This window comes from Trachypithecus francoisi, unplaced genomic scaffold, assembly GCF_009764315.1.
Source record: "Trachypithecus francoisi isolate TF-2019V2 unplaced genomic scaffold, Tfra_2.0 Lachesis_group3, whole genome shotgun sequence".
In the NCBI taxonomy this organism is placed as follows: domain Eukaryota; kingdom Metazoa; phylum Chordata; class Mammalia; order Primates; family Cercopithecidae; genus Trachypithecus; species Trachypithecus francoisi.
In genome coordinates this window covers 39423714-39450396 of record NW_022681468.1, presented here as the reverse complement: position 1 = coordinate 39450396, position 26683 = coordinate 39423714, and the positions used below count along the sequence as shown (strand labels likewise).

Sequence of the window (26683 nt, the reverse complement as noted above, 5' to 3'; positions counted from 1 at the left end):
TGCATATTTTCACTTATAAGTAGGAACTAAATGATGAGAACACATGGACACGTAGAGGGGAACCACAGACACTGGGGCCTATTGGAGGGTGGACAGTGGGAGGAGGGAGAGGATCAGGAGAAATAACTAATGAATACTAGACTTACAACCTGGGTGACTAAATAATCTGTACAACAAACCCCCCATGACACAAGTTTACCTATATACAAACCTACACATGTATTCTTATACTTAAAATTAAAAAATAAAAAACAAAATGCAGTGTTAAAAATAAGAAGTGAAAGAATTTTTAAATGTAACTGCTTAATTTCACATTTGTTTAGAGTTCTTCCCAAGAAACTTGCTTTTCACTGCAGTCTCCTTAAATACGTACGTACAGTTTTCATTGGATTCATTGAAATCCAATCCAGCAGGATTCTTTCCTAAATAAGAAACATACTGGATCAGTCCTGACCTATTTTATGATTTTTGGTACTTGTCACCTGTAAAGAGAAGTTAAGGGAACATCACCCCAACTCCACAAAAATACCATCAGAGACTATTATGAACACCTCTGTGAACACAAATTAGAAAACCTACAAGAAATAATTCCTGGAAACATACAACCTCCCAAGACTGAACCAGGAAGAAATTCATACCCTGAACAGACCAATAACAAGTTCTGAAATTTAATTAGTAATAAAAAGCCTGCCATCCAGAAAAGGCCCAGGGATAGACAGCCAAATTCTACCACACATTTAAGAAGACCTGGCACCATTCCTACTGAAACTGTTCCAAAAAATTGAGGAGGAGAGACTCCTCCCTAACTCGTTCTATGAGGGCAGCATCATTCTGATACCAAAACCTGGCAAAGACACAAGAACAAAAAGAAAACATCAGGCCAATATCCTTGATGAACATAGAAGTAAAAATCCTCAACAAAATAATAGCAAGCCAAATCCAGCAGCATAACAAAAAGCTAATTCACCACAATCAAATAGGCTTTATCCCTGGGATGCAAGATTGGTTCAACATACACAAATCCATAAATGTGATTCATCACATAGGCAGAACTAAAAACAAAAAGATTATCTCAATAGATGCAGAAAAGGCTTTCAATAAAATTCAGAATTTCTTCATGTTAAAAATCCTCAACAGACTAGCCATCGAAGGAACATACCTATAAATAGTAAGACCCATCTATGATGAATCCACAGACCAACACCATACTGAGTGGACAAAAGCTGGAAGCCTTCCCCTTGAGACCTGGAACAAGACAAGGATGCCCACTCTCACCATTGCTATTTAACATAGTTCTAAAAGTCCTAGCCAGAGCAGACAGGCAGGCAAGAGGAAAAAATTAAAGGCATCCAAATAGGAAGAAAGGAAGTCAAACTACCTCTCTTTACAGGCAGTATGATCCTACACCTAGAAAATCCCATAGTCCCTACCCAAAAGCTCCTAGATCTGAAAAACAACTTCAGCAAAGTTTCATACTACAAAATCACTGTACAAAAATCAGTAGCATTTCTATACACCAGTAATGTCCAACGTGAGAGCTCAATCAAGAATGGAATCCTAGTCACAATTGCCACAAAAAGAATGAAATACCCAAGAATACTGCTAACTAGGGAGGTGCAAGATCTCTACAAGGAGAATTACAAAACACTGCTCAAAGAAATCGGAGATGACACAAACAAATGGAAAAACACTCCAGGCTCATGGGTAGGAAGAATCAATATCATTAAAATGGCCATAGTGCCCAAAGCAATTTACAGATTCTATGCTATTCCCATCAAACTGCCAATGACATTCTTCACAGAACTAGAAAAAACTGATGTAAAATTCATACAGACTCAGAAAAGAGCTGAATAGCCCAAGCAATCCTAAGCAAAAAGAACAAAGCTGGAAGCATCGCATTACCCGAATTCAAACTATACTACAAGGCTACAGTAACCATGGTATTGGTACCAGACACCATGGTACCCATACCATGTATCACCATACCAAACAGCATGGTACTGGTACAAAAACAGACATATAAACCAGTGGTACAGAATGGAGAGTCTGGAAATAAAGTCATACACCTACAACTTTCTAATCTTTGACAAAGCTGACAAAAACAAGCCAAGGAGAAAGGACTCCCTATTCAATAAATTGTGCTGGGATAACTGGCTAGCTATATGCAGAAGATTGAAACTGGACCCCTTCCTTTCACTGTATACAAAAATTAAGTCAAGATAGATAAAAGACTTAAATGTAAAACCTAAAACCATAAAAACTCTAGAAGAAAACCTAGGAAATACCATTATGGATATAGGCCCTGGCAAAGATTGCATGATGAAGACACCAAAAGCAGTTGCAACAGAAACAAAATTGGCAAATGGAACCTAATTAAAGAGCTTCTGAACAGCAAAAGAAATTATCAACAGAGTAAACAGACAACCAACAGAATGGGAGAAAATATTTGCAAGCCATGAAAGGGCTAATATCTAGAATCTATAGGGAACTTAAATTAACAAGCAAAAAGCAACATTATTAAAAAGGCAAAGGACATGACAGACACTTTTCAAAAGACATATACACAGTCAATAAGTATGAAACATCACTAATCATTAGAGAAATGCAAATCAGAATCACAGTGATATACCATCAGAATGAGATAACAGTCAGAATGTTGTTATTAAAAAGACAAAAAATAACATGCTGGTAAGGCTGCAGAGAAAAGGGGCATTTATACATTGCCAATGGAAATGTAAATTAGTTCAACCATTGGAAAGTAGTTTGGCAGTTTCTCAAAGAACTCAGAGAGCTACCATTTGACCCAGCAATCCCATTATTGGGTATATAACCAAAGGAATATAAATTATTCTGCTATAAAGACACATGCACTTATATGTTAATCACAGCACTATTTGCAATTGCAAAGACATGGAATAAACCTAGTTGCCCATCAGTGGTAGACTAGAAAAAAGATGTGGTACATATATATCATGGAATAGTATGAAGCCTTAAAAAAGAATGAGACCATGTCCTTTGCAGCAACATGGACGGAGCTAGAGGTCACTATCCTAAGCAAATTAATGCAGGAACAGAAAACCAAACACTTCATATTCTTATTAAAAGTGAGAGCTAAACATTGAGTACATATGGACACAAGAGAATTGTAGACATTGGGGCCTACTTGAGGGTGAAAGGTGGGAGGAGGGTGAAGATCAAAAAACCACATGTCACTTACTATGCTGATTACTTGGGCTGTATACCAAACCCCCACGACATACAATTTATAGAACAAACCTGCACACGTGCCCCTGAAGCTGAAAGCAAAAAAAAAAAAAGAGAGAGAGAAATTGACCTCTCTGTACAACTTATCTTTATTTTTGTTTCTCTTTCTCCCTGACAGAATCCCAAGGACTGCAGCAAAGCCAAGAAGCTGGTGTGTAATATCAACAAAGGCTGTGGCTATGGCTGTCAACTCCATCATGTGGTCTACTGCTTCATGATTGCATATGGCACACAGCGAACACTCATCTTGGAATCTCAGAATTGGCGCTATGCTACTGGTGGATGGGAGACTGTATTCAGGCCTGTAAGTGAGACATGCACAGACAGATCTGGCATCTCCACTGGACACTGGTCAGGTAAGGAGCTTGTGCAGCATATGAGATCTCTGGGCTGATTCACTCAATTACCAGATTATTAGATTTCTAGGTAGACCTTCATGGAACATACTCATCTTTTCCTCTGGATCCATGAATACTATACATTACCCAGATAAAATCTCGAAGAACAGTATTTTATTTTAAAAGTATTTTATTATGTATTTCATTTCTGATGCTCATTTTTATGTGGATTTAGCAAAATCACTGAGTTTTTTTCAGGGAGCATAATTTAATATTTTAATTATAATGATATGCCTTTCAGTCTGTAGGATGATTTCACATTATTGAACTCATTTTAATATGAAATCATCATATAAAGTAGTCCAGTTTATATGGACTACTATATATGAGTAGCATGAACATGCATGAGAATCACCTAGAAGTCTTCATAAAACTCCACCTTGTTTAAATTGTGGCTTTATTGTTTTGTAATCTTGGACAAGTTACTTAACCTAGGTCTTAGTTTCCTTATCAGTAAAATGAAGAGTAATAACTTACTTTATTGAATTGTTGCTAGATTAAATGAAATAATATATGTAATGCACTTACTACCTGATATATGAACTCATATCTAGTAATTTTTAGCTACTATGAATAGCCTTTATTCATTAAACAAATGTATAATGTGTGCCTACAGTGTGACAAATACTGAATTAAGTAATCAGGATAAATGCTAAGCAAGACAATACACATCCTCTGCACTCACATCTTGTGGGAATTCCAACATTTTTCAAAAAACTGAGGCATTTCAGTTAGTATCATTTATTATGGAGCTAAGCACCTTTTTTCACAAGCTACAACACTAGATACAAAATAGGGAGCTATGCCATCAGCAAAGTAACTTTGGTTCCTTCATTTCTTTTGCCTCCTTTGAAAAAAAATCAGTAATATCTGACTCTGCAGAAGTGTCATGAAACTTGAGTACTTTCTATAAAATACGTTTGAGTTGCTCTGCAAGAGGTCCTGTATGGATTAAAAGTATTTTGTGATTTTTGTCTTCTATAGGGTAGAAGCCTCATTTTATATATCAACCGATTTTTTATTTTTAACTCACTTCAGATTTTAAGGTGAACCTCTTTATCTAGAACCTAGTTGAGCTTTAGTTTTAAAGTTTCATCTTCTCCTGATCTGGTCTGTACTTTTCACAGCTAGTGCCAACAGATTGGTTATAAAGGTTAGGAAGATACTAAATCTATCATTCAGGAAAAGAAACTCTGCCAGCCCCACTGTGGCTAACTTTTTTCATTTCATGGACTTTAGTTCAGTTTAAACTTCCTTGATTGTGGAAATAATAGGTAGGGCCAAACTTTGCTTCTCTGGTTCTAGGGGGAGAAAACTTTTTGGATGGTAGTCAGAAAAGTGAAGTTACCAGATTTATCAGGTTTAATATGCAGTTTAGCCCTGCCTGTATACTACAAGTGGTTATTTGGTTTGTTTGATTTTTAATTCTTACTTGTACATTTTATAGTCTGTAGTGGCAACCACAGGGTATGAAAATTTTAAATGGCTTGAATTTCAAACACTCAGAATTTCTTAATGTTACAACTAAAGAGGATGTAGAAATCATCCTTTCTTTATTCATCTGGAATCAAAGGCCTAGTAAAGGCTAAATGACTTACCCAGGGTCATACAGCTTATAAATGCCAGAACTCTGGTTAGCACTTTCACTTCTCCATACCCCCCGTCTAAGTCCTTATCAGTAAACCCATGCCAAACACTTTACTTAGCAGAATGATGATTAGAGGCACAGAAACTGCCTGGAATATCTAGAAATTAAATAAAATAGTTTTAATAATTTAGATACCAATCTTATATCTGAAAAGAGATTTCTTTTAAGGTTAGAATATTTTTGTTTTTATGAAGAGTATAACTGCCATAGATTTCTGTCTGCTTATTTACATTATATATGTACCCTTTAGAGAAACTATTGAACATATTTCCAAGAATTAAAGGAAATAGTGAATTTTAATAAGCTCCTTGACATTAATCCTTTAGTTAGTTATAAATCAACTATGTCTGTTGCCATTCTGAGTTGTAAAAAATCTTGGGATAGTTCCTTTGTCACCATTACTGTGAAATTATTATTGTTCATACATAACTTGACATGATGTCCCTACAGATGGAATTTAGTAATTCTTGTTCAAGTCTCTCCACCAGTGCAGGAATTAGTTTGCACATTGATCGTTTCATAGCTATATCATACCTTATTATAGGTTGATGTCTATTTTTCTTCTGCATTATTTTATGTTTGTGTGTGAAACTATATCCTTTGTACCAAGTAAAATGGTTAAGTGAAGGAAAATACTAAAGGTGATGCTTCCAGTAAAAAGTAATCAAAATATTTCCCATCACCTGTACATGCCATGTCTATTCCTAATAGTTTACATGTCCTAAGGTTGATGATGAAATGATCAATTTAGTTTTTTACACCAAAAGATGTTTCCTCAACCTGAACTAACTACACATACTAGACCCAATTCTTCCACATAGATTGCTTGTGATAATTCAAAATGGGAATCTTGCCTTTATGTTTAATGATTTGAAGTACCTTTCAACAATATTTATTTATTTATTTATTTTTGTTTTGTTGTGTTTTGTTTTTAGAGACAGAGTCTTGCTCTGACACCAAGGCTGGAGTGCAGGGACATGATCCTAGCTCACTGCAGCCTCGAACTTGTGGGCTTAAGCAGTCCTCTCACTTCAGCCTCCACAGCACCTGGGACTACAGGCATGCTCCATCATGCCCAGCTAGTTATTTTATTTTTTGTTAGAAATAGGGTCTCACTGTATTGCCCAGGCTGATCTTAAACTCCTGGTCTCAAGCAGTCCTTCTGCCTCAGCCTCCCAAACTGCTGGGATTATAGGCATGAGCCACTGTGCCTGGCCTCAACAATTTATAATTTTTTTTTTTTTTTGAGACGGAGTCTTGCTCTGCTGCCCAGGCTGGAGTGCAGTGGCCAGCTCTCAGCTCACTGCAAGCTCCGCCTCCCGGGTTCACACCATTCTCCTGTCTCAGCCTCCCGAGTAGCTGGGGCTACAGGCGCCCGCCTCGTCGCCCGGCTAGTTTTTTGTATTTTTTAGTAGAGACGGGGTTTCACCGTATTAGCCAGGATGGTCTCGATCTCCTGACCTCGTGATCCGCCCGTCTCGGCCTCCCAAAGTGCTGGGATTACAGGCTTGAGCCACCGCGCCCGGCCAACAATTTATAAGTTTGTTTTTTAAAAGATATTGACTATTTTAGGCTATATATGATGACTAGCTTTCAAAATACAGTTCTAGCTTATATAAATACCATTGAATAGATGGTTTAGTGATAGAGAACTCCATTTAAATTCAGTTCCTCACTTCACCGGGCGCGGTGGCTCAAGCCTGTAATCCCAGCACTTTGGGAGGCCGAGACGGGCGGATCACGAGGTCAGGAGATCGAGACCATCCTGGCTAACACGGTGAAACCCCGTCTCTACTAAAAACTACAAAAAAGAAAAAAAAAACTAGCCGGGCGAGGTGGCGGGCACCTGTAGTCCCAGCTACCCGGGAGGCTGAGGCAGGAGAATGGCGTGAACCCGGGAGGCGGAGCTTGCAGTGAGCTGAGATCCGGCCACAGCACTCCAGCCTGGGTGACAGAGCCAGACTCCGTCTCAAAAAAAAAAAAACAAAAAATAAATTCAGTTCCTCCCTTCAAACTTTTTCCTTGTAAAAATTAAAAATTATTCCCCTTAACAGTTAACCTAGACTGTTTTGTCTTTCTTCCTCTTGTCTTTTTCCCACTATCTTAAAAAATAAATAAGTTAAACTGAATTCTTAATATGATAAATGTAATTGAAAAATTTTATTTGTAAATGAAAATAATGACTAGTAAAAAAAAATTTATAAATATGATGAAGTTTGATGCCCTGGAGGCGAAGTGCCTGGTTTAAATACATGTCTAGGTAGATGACCATTTGGTATATTCACTTATCTAAACTGAATGGTAACCTTCTCTCCATGCTTCATTTCCAAAAGGTTTTAGTCAAAGAGTTTTATTTGACATCTTTTTATGTGGCGGCAGCCTTAAAATAAAAGTAATTCAATTAAAGTATTTGCTGTTTGCTAGATACCTATGCTGGACTACATGAAGACAGACACAGTCTCTTTCCTGTAAAGGGCAGTCAAGGGGGAACGGTAGACAACTAAATAAGCAATTAAAATATGTTGTGTTAATGTGGTGGTATGGGTAAGTTAAGACTATCCTGAAGCAAATATCTAATACATATTTGGGGTTCTTTTGGAAGAAATGATTTTTAAGCTGAGACCTAAATTATGCGTAGGAGTCAACCAGGTAGGGACATGGTGGAAAATTTTCTGTCAGTGGGCACAATATGTAGAAAGAGAGGCAAGAGAACATGGAGTCACTAGGGGAACTAGTAGTAGTTCATTGTAAAGCTTGAATACTGAGAGACTAGCTAATGTTTCATTTTAAAAACAAGCATCACTTATAGGATTTCCATTTTGATGGTTGTGTATTTTTGTTCTTCACTAAAACTGACAGGTTTTAATTCAAGATTCAAAGCTCTTTTCTTGATTTTGGTTTAGAGAGTAGACAGAGTTATAAGAAGTTGATTTCAGGTGCCTTTTTTTGTTATCTCATAACTATTAAACTGTTTATTCAAATATCTCACTCAGGTCAGAAGGAAAATCTTTAGCAAATAGAACACAAATAAAATTATACTTTCAATCTTTCCTTTGAAACTGATATTTTAACCTTTACAAAACTACTAAGATGTCTATTGGAATCATCTAAATATTCTAACCAAGTTATATCCTTATAATGATTGACGTCAGGTAGACCAGTTTATAAACTGATATTAAGCAATAATGTGATTAAGAATATATAGGTATAATATACATATTAGGCTATAGATATGTGTCTGTTAAGTCTTTTTACAGTAGTATGTTCAGTCTTTGGTAATTGTATTAATAGAAACTTAAAACAAGTACATTTACTATTTTTGATCCCTTATGCTGCAAAAAGTCTTGATTTCTCTGTTTAGGTGATCTGAGAGAGAGGAAGGATATTGGACTGTGAGTCTGATCCAGTTCTGTTGTTTTTAGCTTTCTGAACTTTGTGAATTAACTTTAGCTTCTGAACCTCAGTTTAGCTCTTTAAAAAAACTCATGATACTCATTACCTACCTCCCTGTCCACCTGGAATATATTATTAGGTTATAAGCTGCAACAACAGGAAAGTTATCCTTTTATTCTGAGATGAAAATCATGCCTTTATAAGAGCTTCATATGTTTTTTTTTTTTTTTAAGTTAAATGGAAAAGTTGAAAGAAATACATAGAAGCAAGATAACTTCTAATAATAACTTCTAGACATTCAGAATTTCTCTATGCTTAATAAATCCACCATTTAATCAAAATAAATTTCTGGGCCACTCATAGTCTCTCTGCAGCTACCTTAAGCCTTCAGCAGTTCTAAGTATTTTTTTTAATCTCAACATACCTGAGATAGAAGGTATACTCTTGCTTGTAATGGTTATTCTGTGTAATTAGTGAAACTGGCTTTGTTGCAGGAAAGATGTGGTTGTGCAGGGAGGCGATTTGGAGAGTGAGTTGATACCACATATAGTTGAAAAGCTAGATGTCTCCTCTCCAAGATTCTAGTAGGTTTCTCTGCCCTTTACCTGACTCCTTTTAGAATCATTAACCTAAACAAATATAATTGCAGGTACATAAGGACTTTTGATTGAACTGCTATAAAACTTTTTTGTTTTACTACTTGTGGGCCATAAAAGAAAGAAAGATCTTTGTTTCCGGAATTTAAAATACCAGTTAGAATATACTTATGTCTCAGAAGAAGTCAAACTGCTTTTCACCATGACATCTTCTTTCATTTCCCACTTGAGGACATAGAAGTCCATGGTATCTCATTAAAATCTCATTGAGATCATCAGGAAATACGGGAATAGGGAACTGAAACTTTGTCCACATTATAGCCTTGACCCTTGTGAGCTTACACTCTTACAATTATAGATATTTATTTTCATATTTATCCTGTGCTCAAATTGAGTTTTGAGTAAACCTGGGGAAAGTGAATTAGAGATTTGCAACCTACCAGGATAAAACATGGTACATTTTCTTGGACTATTAATTTTATTTACTGGTAAATCATTTTCAGATAATAAAACAAGATCTATAATGGTATAAAATGAAAATCTGATCAAACTCCAGCCCATTGATTGAGGCCAGTCTTCATATTCTCAGTAGTGTGAGTTTACCTTCCACTGCTGTTAGCATTTTGGTGGAAAATTTTAAGAAACACCATTCTATGAGTTTTTTTTAGCTGTTTGTTTTACCTTGACGGAGACTCCATATGGCAGCAAGGCAGCAAGGCACTTATAGTTTATTTACCTTCTAGGTTATTTACACAGTGCTAAGCGTTTGACCAGAGCACATTAAAAGTAAAAAATGAGGCCGGGCACGGCAGCTCATGCCTGTAATCCCAGCACATTGGAAGGCTGAGGCAGGCCAATCACCAGAGGTCAGGAGTTCAAGACCAGCCTGGCCAACGTGGTGAAACCCCATTTCTACTAAAATTACAAAAAAAATTAGCCGGGCGTGGTGGCGGGAGCCTGTAATACCAGCTACTCAGGAGGCGGAGACAGAAGAATCACTTGAACCTGAGAGGCGGAGCTTGCAGTGAGCAGAGATGGAGCCACTGCACTCCAGCCTGGGCAACAGAGCAAGACTCTGTTTCAAAAAAATAAATGAATAAAAAATAAATGTAATAAACAAATAAAACCTCTCTCCCCAGATCCCCATCCAATTTTCAAAACATTACCCTTCACACTGTGTGAGGCACTTTTATTAAGCTGTAGATTTTGTTTTGAAAAATGTTAACTAAGAATGAATCTTTTTGGCAGTTTATTCTCCCCTTTTTAGAAAAGGTCTGGCAGAATGAGTTCAGAGGTAAAAAGAGGTGTGATTTAGGAAAAAGCAATACCTATTTAGTAGCATCCACCTCACTGTGGAGGGCAAACTATTTCATTGGAAAAGTTTCTGAAAAATCCCCTAAAGTCTATTTAGAACCTATCAAAGGTTGTTAGAGATAGAGATAGAATCCAGGTGTTCTTAATTTCCTGTGGGATGTCTGGGCCACATAGCCTTGATAACTGTCTCAGAAGTTATCAATGTTTTTATAAGTACTGACATACCTATTATGATAGGTGTATTCCTTAAAGGTTTGGCATAAATTATTACAAATTGAGTCGTGTTTTAAACATTCTAGTGGAGCTAGATTACGAAGTAAGTAATCTTTTTTCTAATAGGAGCTAGTAGTCAGTTGCCTGATTGACCCCCCATCCTTCCTTGCTTCTTCCTTCCCTCCTTGCCTTCCTTTCTTCCTTTTGTAAGTATTTGGGTTTTTCTCTTTTCCTCAGACATACTTATGTGAATCTTTGAGTCTCAGTCACAGTTGACCTTCAACTCAAACATCAAAGTATAGAAAAAGAAGATTGCAATCTTTTAGTAGCATTTTGATAACAGTCTTATTTGCTTAAAACATGTGGATCACATTAGAGTGATTCTATAAACAAGGTAATTGTTGAAATTTTGAAGAAAGTCAAGAATGCATCCTATCCCTTTTGGTTAATTTTATATGCCAGAGCTCTGAGTATGATGTGAATCTATAATTTCTTTGTCTCCCTTTCTCAGGGTTATATAAATTGTAGGCTAATTTCATGGAATAGGAAATAATAAAGTCCGTGATCTTTAGTGGAATTATACATATTTTTTTTCCCTCCAAAAGGATGTTGCTCAGTAAGAAAGTTCTATAGTGGTTTGTACATTAGGTTCCATTGGAAAGAAAGACATATTTGTGTGTGTGTGTGTGTTTTTAAGTAACAGACTTTATTCCTCATGCATTTTTGTTGCCTTAGCAGAAGGTCAGAAGCAGATTACAGAATCATAAATCTTCTTAGGATGATACTTTGGTATTGGGCTTCTTTCTTTTGTTTTGCTTCCCAGAATACAAAGATCAAAAATATTCTTAGCAGTTATTGAAAATAATTAAGAGTTGAGTCCTCCACCTCTTCTTAAAGAGGTCCTCCTTTTGATTCAGTTTAAGTTTAGTCTCCTATTATAAGTAGCCATTAAACTTAATTCAGGTTATATTCCCTGGAAGCAAGAAATTGCAACTAGTGATACTATAAGTCATACTGATTTTCCCAAAAGATATATTACAATTAGAGTTACCATTCTTGTTCAGATTTTGATATCTAACTTTACTTTTGAAAAAGTACAACTGCCAACAAGTACTGTATTAGGTATAAATAATGGGCACATTTATATTTATGTTTTTAATTACAAAGTTTCTTTAAAAAAATGGATAACTGTCATAAACAGGGAAGTGCCTTAGTCATTCAGTAAAAATTTGAATGTTTCTAAATGCCATGGGGAATATAAAGATGACTCTTCAGGAATTTGTCATTGAGTATCATGAGACCCATACATCTGTAAATGTAAAAAAGGAAAAAGGTACTGTTGTAAGAGAGGTATAAAGTCCTGTGGGCCACCAGAGAATTGAAAAACTGTTTCTGGCTGAAGGAATTAGAGACTTCACTAGATCCATGAGCTGGGCTCTTAAAGAATGAAGAAGAACATCATATACCGGGACAGATCCGTGTCATTGATTTGGAGTCAGAAGTTATTAACTGTGTGACTTTGGATGGTGTCCTTTAACCTCCCTGTTCTGTGTGCCTTACAGAGTTGTTATGAGCATTAAGAGTGATAATATATTTTACAGTGCTTTATATATTCTAAATCACCATATGTTATTATTTAGTTTTATGGGAACAAAGCAAAATAATAATAATGATAGCATAATTGGGTTATAGAGTTTCAGCAGGACTTCTTTTAACAGCCAGCATTAATGAAACTCAGCTACTTGATGGCTTTTTGTGTAGCCATCCTCCCAAGGAGAGCCAGCTTTGACTCCCTAGCTCCCCCAGCCCACATGAGGATCATTCTCCACTTCTGTTGGGTTTTATTTAGGTTGCCCTATAAAAATCTCAGTGTCTAGACTGATTAGACATCAAAAATATGCTCCTAATCAAGGAGCTGACCGGTTTCTCTTAGTTTCTGGGACAAGGTTGCCTTCTTAGATAGAGCCTTCACTGAACCCAGTCAGAGAGCTCTCCTGACAAAATAGTCTTCAGTACAGTCTTCAGTTAGTCTTCGTAAGGTCTGCAAGTTGATAGGATGATGGCTGGGAGTAAAGGGGGATACTAGGAATAAACCATTTTGTCTTGGAGCTCTAATATGTGTATAATACTAAGAGAAGCAAAAATAGGCCCCTGGGAAGGCTCTACGCTCTGTGGGAGCTAACGCTTAGGAATCTGAACATACCCCAGGTGGGAATTTCCAAGTAACTTTTACCTAAAAGTAGAGAGGGGTTTTTCAGTTAAAAGTCTTTTTTTTTCTAAACACTAGCAATGGAATTGTACAAATCGTAAGGATCTGAATATTAGAAATACATAAAAGTGAGGGCCTTTGACTGAGAAAACATCTCTTTGGTACCTCTCTATTGAATAGAAGGAGCTACATAATGTCAGACCAGCAGAGATTATGTAAGCAACCAAAAATGTAGTATTGAAGCACTGTAGTATGATCCCGTCCTCTCTAGGTTTTGGGTCTTGTATATTATATTTGAAGCTATTATTCTGGGAGAATATAGTGCATCTAGGTTCTGGCTAGGAATGAACTAGAACACTTCAGTGGGATTTTAAGGCATGGTGAAAAAAGTAGTTGATGAATGAGTAAATCACCAGTATTTTTCTTTCTTTGCTGCCACTGTCCATCTTGCTGTGTTCACTGAAATCAAGTGTAGGAGTTGGGGAGTAGGTTAAATAGCTGCCTCTGCTGCTACATCTGGCAAATCTTGATCCATATAATTTAGAATTAATAATATGGCATTGGCAAAAATGGGCATTATACTATATGTTCTTCTTTTCTAGATTAGATCCAGTACCAACCATGGGGCCACCCAAACTGAGATATTAGAATCTATACAGCAATCTTTCTGCATTCTTTGGAAATATAATACCTAGATTGAATTCAGAATATGATCTCTACATTTTAAAAGTTATGTGATGTCTCTATTTCAGAGGGAAGATTATTATTTTATGGCCTGTCATAAATGACCATCTTAGAGGCACCCATTTGTTTTATGTATGCATTAATAATGGAAATTGAGTTCATTCAACTATTGTAATTTTTGTACATCTGTATCATGATTTATATATTGACTCATTGATGAACATATAAATTATTTCAAGTTTTTGCCATTATAAACAGTGACAGTGAGTATCTTTATGCATATCTGTTTGTGCATATATATTAATTTTCCTAGGGCAGTGCTTACAAACTTTATCACATTATACTATATGTAAAAATTATTTTTACTGCCCATATTATCATCTGGGGGATGGTGGCAAAGCTACAGAAGTCTCTGACAGCGTGTTACATATAAAATCTTATTCTCTAAGAAAGGGCTTGACAAACTATGGTCCTCAGACCAAATTTAGCCCCCTACCTATTTTTGTAAATATGGTTTTATTAGAATATATTCATGCCCATTAGTTAGTGTGTTGTCTGTGGCTGCTTTTACACCACAGTGGCAGAGTTGGATGGTTGCAACAGAGACTACATGGCCCACTGTATTAGTCAGGGTTCTTCAGACAAACTGAACCAATAGGATATATAGTGAGATGGAGCCTGAAAGATTTATTATAAGATCAGTACCTTATCATTAGCTCACATAATTATCAAGTCTGAGAAGTTCCACCATCTGCCATCTGCAAGCTGGAGACCCAGGAAAGCCAGTACTGTATTATAGTTAAAAGGCCAGAGAGCTGGAGGGCTGATGGTGTAGATTCCAGTTCGAGTCTGAAGGCTTGAGAACCAGGAGTGCCAGTGGCAGAAGATAGATCACCTAAAGATATTCTCTTATGTTTTCTTCCAGAAACTTTATAGTTTTAGCTTTTGCATATATGTCTATGATCCCTCTAGTGTTAATTTTCACGCGTCGCATAAGGGTTAAGGCCATTGTTTTCCATATTTTTATTCAGTTGTTCCAACCTTATCTGTTGAAAACTTTTCCTATTTGAATCACCTTGGTGTCTTTGTCTAAAATCAATCAGTAATATATGGATCTATTTCTGGTTTCTCCATCCTGTTTAGCTGCTCTATTTATGTCTATCCTTACACTTTAAATTTTTATCAGCCATCAAATATTTCACAGCATGTTGATTAGAAAGCTGTACATGTGCATAGAAGTGGTATTGTTAGGTCACAGGAAAGTATCCATTTCTTTAACTTGCCTACATATGCCCATTCCCTCTATGGAAAAATTATTTCAATATCTCCTTTGCTCTCAGAATCCATCTCCTTTTAATCTGTCTTCCACAGTGCCATCAGAATGATATTTTCAAAACCAAATATGACTTTCTGTCCTTTCCTAAAGCCTTCCATGGCTGCTTAGTGTATAAAACTCCTTGCTTAGAATATAGGATATAAGCCCCTTCACATAAACAGCCTGCTTTTCAAAATGTGCCCTGCACTCCATAATTCACTAGTCCACCTACAAATGTATTCCTTGAAATGAAAGTTTTGTGTACTTTTACTGCTATACTGGGAACATGTAATTCTTTCTCTCTAGAGAATATATTTCCTCCACTTCATCCCATGAAATCCTATTTATCTTTTAGTATCATTCCCTTTGTGATATTTCCCTCCAATTGACCCAATGTTTTCACTGTATTTAAACAGTTTGTTTACATGTTTCTTTGACTATATTGTGAGTTCTTTAAGAAGTTTGTCCTATTTATTTTTGTCTCCTTATTGCCTAATACTGGCCAATACTTGCTCCTCAGTTTTTTTAAATTGAATTGTCTATGATAAGCAGAATGGTTCTTGAAAAATTTTAATCTCCTTCTGAATCTATCAAATAAAGAACATACCGCCTTATCTATGTGATGCAAAGGTTTCTGGTGAAGAGCAAATGAAGTAATAGGCGTGGAAATGTTTGAAGAATGTTTTAAAAATGTGATGGTCTTATTGTTGTTTATAACAAAATTTCACTAGAATTAATCCTGTTGGTTTCTTACAAGCTTTATTATGGTGGAACCTTACCTTCATTTTTTGCATTGGTTAAAATTATCCTAATATGAAGACTTTAAAGATTTTTATTTCTAATGTTTTCAGTAAAACTGAAAATAACTTAGTTAAAAAATACTTTTGCATTTAAAACTGTAGACCAATTAAGGCATTTTCTTTATAAAATCTCAGTTGTATGTGTGTATGTGAGTATCTTTTTGGATATCTTTGATTCAGTAAACATTGAGTACTGCTCAGTTCAGGCACTATGATCGTGATCACATTACAGTAGTAGCTAATATTTAGTGAACCATACTGTGTTACTATGCTAAGAACATTACATATATTATCTCATTTAATACTCACAATAACCCTTATTATCCACATTTTATATAGGTAAGTAACTTGCCAGAGGTAGTACAGCCACTAAGATACAGAAACCCAGTCTGACTTCAAAATCTGACCTTTCAGTATTGTGCTCAGGGATCAGCAAACTACAACTCCCACAGCCTGGTTTTGTAAGGCTTGCTATATTTTTAACAGGTTGTTTTAAAAAGAAGATGTGACAGAGACATATGTGGCCTGCAGAGCCTAAAATATTTACTATCTGGCCCTTTACAGAACATGTTTGCCAACCTCAAGATGGTTAAAGAGAGTCCCTGTAACTCCAGAAGCTCCCAATCCAAATAGGAAATAAACAGAGACATTTTAAAAGTCTGCCTCATGAGGCAAAATTTGGTTAGTGATGTTATTATTAAGATTTAAACAAGGATCCCAAAGGCCCCGGGCATGGTGGCTCACGCTTGTAATCCCAACACTTTGGGAGGTTGATGCAGGAGGATCGCTTCAAGACTAGGAGTTTAAGACCAGCTCATCAACATAGTGAGACCTGGGCTCTTAAAAAAAAATTTTTTTTAATTAGCTGGGCATGGTGGCACATGCCTGTATTCCCAGCTACTTGGGAAGCTGAGGTAGGATTGCATGAGCCCAGGAGTTCAAAGCTACAGTGAATTAGGATCATGCTATTGCACTCCAGCCTGGACAGTAGAGCAAGACCCTGTCTCAGGAAAAAAAAAAAAAAGGAACCCAAAGGGATTGGAGGTTGTAGTCATTGCAGCCAGAAAACTTAGAAGAAATGGCATTTGAACGACTTTTGAAAAAGTTGTAAAGTGACCAGAAATCTTAGGTATACAAATCTGCACACCTGGAGTACTTGACAGGTGATGATTAAAATACTTGCCCGTGACATTCCAGGATACCAAAACTCTTGGGCATTATTTCTCCTTCTACCTCTTATTTGCTGAATTATGTAGAAGAGTGCATCAAAACATCTGCTTCTTAGTTTACCCTTTAGTCAGTTGTGAATAAAAAATTGGTTCTGATAGTTATCTTGTATTTTTCAAGTGAATCAAAAACAAATCTGATAGAGGGTGCTTCAGTGCAAGTATTTTTTGGCCTGTAAAAATGTGAAAATGGTAGTGCTTTAATTAAATAAACCTTGCATTTTGTATTCCGTCTTAGCTGTCATTGGATTGGCAAAACTGAAAACCAATGTTTACATTCACAGTAATTGCAATTTATTTATTTATTTTTTTAAGACGGAGTTTTACTCTTGTTGCCCAGGCTGGAGTGCAATGGCACTGTCTCGGCTCACTGCAACCTCCGCCTCCCAGGTTCAAGTGATTCTCCTGCCTCAGCCTCCCGAGTAGCTGGAATTACAGGCACCCACCACCATACCCAGCTAATTTTTTGTATTTTTAGTGTAGATGGGGTTTCACTATGTTGGCCAGGCTGGTCTCGAACTCCTGACCTCGTGATCTGCCCACCTGGGCCTCCGTAAGTGCTGGGATTACAGGTGTGAGCCACTACGCCTGGCTAGGTTTCTTATTTTTAGGAATTCAGCATGTAATTTTATAATACATTTCCATTAATTTGGGAGAAAAAAATGAAACCATGCTTTTGAAGAAAATTGGCAAAAGTTGTCAAGTTAAATACAGAATTGCTTGTTAGGAAACTTTTTAATTGAATTGAGAAAATGACACAAGATTGGCATTGTTATTACTCAACCATTGGTTGTAAACAGTGCCAAAGATAGAATGAACACTACCATGAACGATTTATATTTTGTAAATTAAGCACACAGAAAAATATTAAAGTACATTGGGAGATGCATTTTCTGTCAGCATAATTTAGAATATGACAGTTAAATAATCTGGCTAACACGGTGAAACCCCGTCTCTACTAAAAATACAAAAACTAGCCGGGCGAGGTGGCGGGTGCCTGTAGTCCCAGCTACTCGGGAGGCTGAGGCAGGAGAATGGCGTAAACCCGGGAGGCGGAGCCTGCAGTGAGTCGAGATCCAGCCACTGCACTCCAGTCTGGGCGACAGAGCGAGACTCCGTCTCAAAAAAAAAAAAAAAAAAAAAAAAAATCAATATTTGGATATTGAGGAATTTTATTCCCAAAGAGAAAAAAGGACAAATTACTTTATGTGGATTGAAAAATATTCCAAATACCAAAAATAAAAGCAGAGGAGGCATAAAGATTCCCTGATTTTACAGTTTGTGTAGAATAGCATCCATTGTATGAGTAATGAATATTATGTCTATATTTGTGACTTTTTAAAAAAATCTGATAATAGCTTCAAGCTATTTCTTTTTCTGAATATCATTAATATTAATAGATAATCATTGAACTAATTAATGTGTATGTGGGCAAATCACTGTTCCCTATTCTATTGTGGATATATAATTTAAATTAAATGTTTCTCATTTGAATAAATGAAATCTCTTCTTGGAACCTTTTTCTTAGCCTGAAAAGAATATGCATTAATGATAAGTAGCAACTTTGGTTTCTGTGTTATACGTTGGTGCAGATATTTTGGTTGGCATTGATATTATATTAAAATATATATTTGATGGCATTTTCAGTTTGATAAAAAGACTTCCATAATAACTATAATATACCCTTAAATATTTATCAGTACATATTCCTCTGTATTTTAGTATTGGAATTATCTATGTAATTGAGTGAAAACAGGAATAACCACAGATGCATAAAAAAACACATCTGTAAATTATTACATTTGCCATCTTTTATTAAAGACTGCCTTGCAATTCTGTTTCATGGAAATGAATTACCAGTAGGTCTTTAGAATATGCAGAAATGACCAAAAGAGAAGAAAGAATCCATCTCAAAAGATTTGAATATAGTCTTTGAGTTGTGGCTGAAAAATAGTCTGAACCCTCTATCTACTCATATCATTCTTTAAAAATAATGGAAAGAAATGGTTCCAAAAGCTGTATTTTGAAGATATTATCTACTGTCAAGGGCAAACTAGCATTTTAAAACTATTGCTTTGATATGGTTTAGTTTTGTGTCCCCACCCAAACCTCATCTTGAATTCTAACCCCCAGGTGTTAAGGAAAGAATCTGAGGGGAGGTAATTGAATCATGGGGGCGGTTTCCCCCATGCTGTTCTTGTGATTGTGAGTTCTCAGGAGCTTGGTAAGCGCATCTGGCATTTCCCCTCTCTCACTTCTCTCACCTGCAACCATGTAAGACATGCCTGTTTTGCCTTCCACTATGATTTTTAGTTTCCTGAGGCCTCCCTAGCCATGTGAAACTGTGAGTCAATTAAACCTCATTTCTTTATACATTACCTAGTCTCGAGTGTGTCTTCATAGCAGCGTGAAAATGAACTCATACGTGCTTTTTTGGTAAAACAGTATGTTATTATCCAGTTTCATGTTGAATTAGTTTAATTTAAATTAATCAAATGCCATTTTGTATTTGGGGCCACGGATAAGAGAAACTCACAGAAAAAGGTTATTGCATCTGTGGAATTTTTTTTTTTTTTTTTTTTGAGACGGAGTCTCGCTCTGTCGCCCAGGCTGGAGTGCAGTGGCCAGATCTCGGCTCACTGCAACCTCCGCCTCCCGGGTTTACACCATTCTCCTGCCTCAGCCTCTCGAGTAGCTGGGACTACAGGCGCCCGTCACCTCGCCTGGCTAGTTTCTTTGTATTTTTTTAGTAGAGATGGGGTTTCACCGTGTTAGCCAGGATGGTCTCGATCTCCTGACCTCGTGATCCGCCCATCTCGGCTTCCCAAAGTGCTGGGATTACAGGCTTGAGCCAACGCGCCCGGCCTGAATCTGTGGATTTGTAAAGGCCCTTGCTCTGTCTCCTTTCCTGCCTCCTCTCTATATTTAGGCCGGTGACTATCAGAAAGAAATAGGAAGGTAAAAGCTCAGGCTTAAAAAAAAAAAACAAACTTATTTTACAGTCTTTTATCAATGGAGTATGAGACAACACATTTTTGCAAATTACCACCCCATTTCCTAATTCAAAAAGGAGATTTGGACAGTTTTCCCTGGCACCACTGAAAGAAGAATTTGCTTTCTGTCAGTGGCCATGTCGAACAGTGAGAATAATGCAGTCAACTCTCTTCTAAATTAATTTAAAGAAATGTAATTGTAGATAGTTTGAAATGGTAATTATTCAAAAAATTAATTTTCCTTCATTTTGGACAGTTCTATGCCATGCTATTGTAGGTTAACCCTATTACCGGAAAGGGGGTCCCAATCCAGACCCCAAGAGAGGGTTCTTGGATCTCACACAACAGTTTGGGGCAAGTCCATAGAGTAAAGTGAAAGCAAGTTTATTAGGAAAGTAAAGGAATAAAGAATGGCTACTCCATAGGCAGAGCAGCCCTGAGGGCTGCTGGTTGCCCATTTTTATGATTATTTCTTGTTATATGCTAAACAGAAGGTAGATTGTTCATGAATTTTCTGGGAAAGGGATGGGCAGTTCATGGAACTGAGGGTTCCTTCCCATTTTAGACCATATAGGGTAACTTTATGATGTTGTCACGGCATTTGTAAACTGTCAGTGATGCTGGTGGGAGTGCCTCTTAGCATGCTAATGTATTATAATTAGCATATAATGAGCAGTGAGGATCACCAGAGGTCACTTTCCTCACCATCTTGGTTTTGGTGGGTTTTGCCCGGCTTCTTTATGCAAGTTGTTTTATCAGCAAGGTCTTTATGACCTGTATCTTATGCTGACCTTCTGTCTTAAGACTGTGATTTAGAATGCCTAACCTCCTGGGAATGCAGCCCAGTAGGTCTTAGCCTAATTTTACCCAGCCCCTATTTAAGTTGGAGTTGCTCTGGTTCAGATGCCTCTCACAACTCCAGAGTAAAGAAATGGTGAACAGAGGCCACCAGAAATGATGAGCAGAGGCCACAGTCTACCATGTGGAGAAGACACCGCAGAAATGGAGAGATTTTATATTTTTGTTGCAGCTGTAACCTCCAGCTTCCCCTTTTTGGCAGCTAGCTTTATTTAGCATTTTAAGCTTTAAGTTTGCCTCTGGTGCCTGTAATTGTTCAATTAAAATTTTAAATTTATTCTTATCGTCCTCTAACACAAAGCTTATGCAATACCAAATCTAGCCTGAGACACCTGTTCTTGAATCGATTCTTTTTAAAATAGTAAGTTCAATATGAAATAAATCTCTGCTGAAATGAAAGAAAGCACACATTATCATGGAACTATGGTTCCTGAAAGCTACTTAGGTAGGTTAATAGTTGAAACCTATTAATGGATATGCCATATTATTACATTAAAGCCATTCTCAATAAAAGATTAAAGTTGTTAGTGTTAAGAGTTTCTTTTTTTTTTGTTAAGAACAGTCTCTACAATGATTGATTTTGTCAAAGAATTGAAAATGCCATCAAATACAGGTAGGGAGAGGAGCTTGTCAGTTTGATTTATTTTAAGTCTTAAAAGTTCATCAATTAGCAAAGAACAAGAAACTGTTTTTTTAAGAGGGCAAATTTTATATATCTATTTACCATGAAAGAGAACTTTAGAGAAGCTTTATTTCCACTTTATCAAATTAGAACCTTTATGTCAATATTAACCAGAAAATTCTTAGTTACAAACTTGAAAACATCTATATTGAAGGACCGTTATTCTGTTCATTCAAACAGAACAAGTTTCTTCCCAGGTTGAGAAGTCTTAGGTAACCTGTGACTCATGCTTTAATTAAAACTATTTCTTCATATGGCCTTTCAGTTGAACTAAAAAGGCCTTACATTTAGTAGAATGCTCTCTTTGTGTGTGTGTGTGTGTGTGTGTGTGTGTGTGTGTGTGTGTTTTGAGACAGAGTCTTGCTCTGTCACTGAGATGGGAGTGTAGTGGCGTGATCTCGGCTCACTGCAACCTCTGCCTCCTGGGTGCAAGCTGATTCTCCTGCCTCAGCGTCCCGGGTAGCTAGGATTACAGGCGTGTGCCACCACACCCAGCTGATTTTCATATTTTTAGTAGGGATGCGGTTTCACCCTGTTGGCCAGGCTGATCTCAAACTCCTGACTTCAGGTGATCCACCCACCTTGGCCTCCCAAAGTGTTGGGATTACAGGCGTGAGCCACTGCGCCGGGAATATTTGACTTTGGCATATCAACCTTGTATCCTACAACCTTGATATAGTTACTTATTAGTTCCAGCAGAGTTTTCTTTGCTGGTTTTTTTTTTGGGGGGGGGTTGGCAGGGACAGGTGAGTTGCCAACTCTTGGGATTTCCTACATAAATGGCCGTGTCATCTGTAAACAAAAATAGTTTTATGTCTTCCTCCCCAATCTGTGTACCTTTTCTTTCTTTCTTTTGTCTTATTCCATTGACTTCCACTACTGACTGGCTTCTTTTGTTTTTAGTGTTACATAGGAATGGTGAGAGGGGCCATCCTTATGTTGTTCCCACCTTAGGAAGCAGGTGTCAAGTTTCTCACCATTATGCAGTTTGTTAGCTGTAGGTTGTTTGTAGATGTTTTTTCTTGCTTAGAGTTTTTAATCAGGAATAGGTATTGGATTTGGTGGACTACTTTTCTTGTATCTATTGATATTATTAAATTATTTCTCTTCTTTAGCTTGTTGATTTGATGGACTATCGTAATTGACTTTTCAATGATGAACTGGCACTGGATGTCTGAAATAAATTCCAATTGGTCATGGTGTATAATTCTTTTTATACATTGTTAGGTTTGATTTGCTAATATTTTGTTGAGGATTTTGCATCTACATTAATGAGAGCTATTAGTTTGTTTCCTTTCTTGTGATGTCTTTATGTGGTTTTGGTATCAGTGTAGTGTTAGCCTCATAGAATGATTTAGGAAGGATTCCTTCTGTTTCTCTTTTCTGGAAGAGATTACACAGAATTGGCATCATTTGTTCCTTAAATGTTTGGTAGAATTCACCAGTGAAACAATTTGAGTGTGGTACTTTCTATTTTGGAAAATTATTGTTTATTCGGTTTATTTGATCAATATAGAGACCTATTCAGATTACCAAATTCTCCTTGTGTGAATTTTGGTAGATTGGATCTTTCAAATAATTGGTTCAATTCATGTTAGCTGTCAAATTTGTGGGTACAGTGTTATCCATAATATTCCTTTATTATCATTTTAATGTCCATGTGATTAGTTGTTGTGGCCTTTTATTTCTAATATTAGTAATTTGGGTTTCTCCCCTTCTTTCTCGGTTAGCCTCACTAGGAGTTTACTCATCTTAGACATTTTCAAATAACTAGCTTTACAGTTTGTTAATTTTCTCTGTTGTTTTTCTGTTTTCAGTTTCATTGATTTCTTCTGCTTCCTTTGGATTTAATTTATACTTTTTTCTAGTTTACTATTATGGAAACTTAGATAATTGGGTTTAGCTTTTTATTCCTTTTCATTATATGTATTCAGTGCTATGAATTTACATTTAAGTACCACTTCTACAATGTTCCATGAATTTTAATGTTTTGTTTTTATTTAGTTTAAAATATTTTTTATTTCTTGACATTTTTTCGATTCTTGTGTTATAAATAACAAAGTGCTTCAGCTATCTTTTTGTTAATGATTTCTAGTTAATTCCACTGTGGTCTGAGAGCATACTTTGTATGCTATCTGTTCTTTTAAATTTGTTAAGGTATATTTTGCAGGCCAGAATATTGTTTATCTTGGTGAAATGTTCCCTGTGAACTTGAGAAGAATGTGCGTTCTATTGTGGCCAGATGAAGTATTCTATAAATCGGTTAGATTGATGGTGCTGCTCAGTTCAACTATATCTTCACCAATATTCTCCCTGCTGGTTATGTCAATTACTGATAGACAGCTATTGAAGTCTCCAAGTATAATAGTGAATTTGTATATTCTCATTGCAATTCTGTAAGTTTTTACTTTATATATTTTGACAGTCAGTTGTTAGGTGCATTATACATATTACAGATAGTTGTGTCTTCTTCGATAATTAACCCTCTATCATTATATCATGCCGTTTATTGCTGATAATTTGATTTTGATTCATTTTTTTAAAAAACTTTGTTTTTTAATATCAGAGCTCAGGTAAAATATTGCTGATAATTTTCCTTGCTCTGAAGTCTACTTTATCTGAAATTCAGAGCTACTCTACCTTTCTTTTGATTTGTGTTAGCATGGTATATTTTTCTCCAACCTTTTACTTTTAACCTCTGCGTATATTTTCATATTTAAAGTGGATTTTTGTACCTAACATGTAGTTGGGTCTTGCTTCTGTTTTTTTTTTTAATCCATTTGAACAGTCTCTGTCTCTTAACTGGTATATTTTGGGCTATTTACTTTTAAAGCAATTATTCATATAGTTGGATTGTTTCTGTAATTGTGGCTGTTTCCTATTTGCTGCCCTATTTTTGTTTCCTTTTTAAATCATCCTCTGGTTTTCTGCCTTCTCTGGTTTTAATGGACCGTTTTATAATGATTCCAGTTTTTATTATGTCTTAGCATATCAATTATAACTTCTTTTAGTGGTTGCCCCAGAGCTTGCAATATATATTTACAACTGGCCGGGCGTGGTGGCTCAAGCCTGTAATCCCAGCACTTTGGGAGGCTGAGACAGGGGATCACGAGGTCAGGAGATCGAGACCATCCTGGCCAACACGGTGAAACCCCGTCTCTACTAAAAAAATACAAAAAACTAGCCGGGCGAGGTGACGGGCTCCTGTAGTCCCAGCTACTCGGGAGGCTGAGGCAGGAGAATGGCGTAAACCCGGGAGGCAGAGCTTGCAGTGAGCTGAGATCCAGCCACTGCACTCCAGCCTGGGTGACAGAGTGAGACTCCGTCTAAAAAAATATAAATATACATATATATATATATATTTACAACTAATCCAAGTCCACTTTCACATAACTTTATATATCCCTTCATGGGATATATAATGCCAAAACCTTAGAGTATTCCTGATTTCTCTCTCCCATCCCTTAAAGCATTGCTGTCATTCACATCAGCTATCCATAAGCTATGATCACCAAATACATTGTTGCTAGTATTATTTTGAATATACTGTAGATAAATTAAGAACTTAAGATTTCATTTTATACCTCTCTAACGCTCTTCTTTATACATATTTGAGTTTATGATCTATATAATTTTCCTTCTCTCTGCAGCTAGCAATAAATTTCCTGTTTTGTTTGTCTGAGAAATTCTTAATTATCCTTCAAGAGTGAAGGAGAAATATTGCTGAATGCAGAATTCTAAATGGGTGGTTTTATTCTTTCAAAAGAATTAAAACATCTTTATTCTATTCCACTCTCTTCTTGCTTGCATGATTTCTTGAAAAGAAGGAACATATAATTCTTGTTCCTCTCTAGATAAGATTCCTCCAGCCCAGCGTTTTTCAAAATTTTTTTCTGACTTTCTGCAGTTTGAATATGTTACTCTTAGGTGTAGTTTTATTTCTTTGGGGTTTTTTTGTTGTTGTTTGTTTGTTTTTTGTATGGATACTTGATGTTCTGTAGGTTTTATAGATTTGTGGTTTAGTGTCTCTCATTAATTTTGGAAAATTCTCAGGCATTATTTCAGAAATTTTTTTTTGTTTCTTCTCCTTTGTTACTCCCATTACATGTATGTCCACCTTTTGTAAATTGTCCCACAGTTCTTGGATATTCTGTTCCATCTTTTTAATTCAGTTTTGTAAGTTTATATTCACATATCTTTAAGCTGATTCTTTCCTTGGTCATATCCAACCTACTACTGAGGCCATTAAAGGCATTCTTCATTTCTGTTACGGTATTTTTTATTTCTAGCATTAAAAAAGTTTTTTTTCCTTGGAGTTTCCATCTCTCTGCCTACATTACTCATCTGTTCTTGCATGTTGCCCATTTGTTTATTATTAGAGTTTTTAGCATATTATTCATAGTTAAATTTCCAGTCTGTTACTTGCAAAATCTCTGCAATATCAGAGTCTGGTTCTGATAGTTTATCTCTTCAGACTATATTTTTTGCCTTTTAGCATGCTTTGTAATTTTTTTATTGAAAGCCAGATGTGAAGTATTGGATAAAAAGGAACTGAAGTAGATAGGCTGTTAGTATGAAGTTTTCTGTTTATCTGGCTAGGAGTTGGGGTGTGCTTACTGTTAGCCATAGCTATGGTATCAGATGCTAAAATTTCTTCTAGCATCCTTGTTTTGGTCTCCCTTGTCTTTAGGCTTTTTAGAGATTCCTAAAATAGGCAGTTCTTATAGCTGTAATTTCTCATTATTGTTCATCAGCCTTATTGATAATGATGGTATGGTTTGTGGGGAGGAGGAAGTATTCTGTAGTAATATGATTAGGTCTCAGTCATTTAGTAAACCCGAATTGGATATTTCTCTTCCCGCTGATGGGTTAGGCTTTGATAAAACCCCAATAGATTAAGCTCTGGTAAACTAGTTTTCCTTTAGGCCATGCATTGTTAAGGAGAACAAAGAGTTCTGTTAAGTATAAATAGAGCTACTAACGTGAAAATTATCTGCAACTCAAGAAAAGTACAATTATGTTTTATTATAATGATAGTAATGATCACAAACAGCTATAAAAAGGAATGTGAGGCTGGGCATGGTGGCTCA

The 26683-nt window shown here is 36.4% G+C and overlaps 1 protein-coding gene across 10 annotated transcripts in view; it reads left to right on the top strand.

The window, feature by feature from the left end:
• Positions 1-26683, top strand: part of FUT8 (fucosyltransferase 8) — a 327631-nt gene that overhangs the window by 255855 nt on the left and 45093 nt on the right. For all 10 annotated transcript variants that reach the window (XM_033187704.1, XM_033187708.1, XM_033187706.1 and 7 more), the window contains one exon: positions 3383-3620. In XM_033187704.1, the coding sequence (XP_033043595.1) occupies positions 3383-3620 (238 nt within the window). The remainder of the gene's footprint in view (positions 1-3382; positions 3621-26683) is intronic.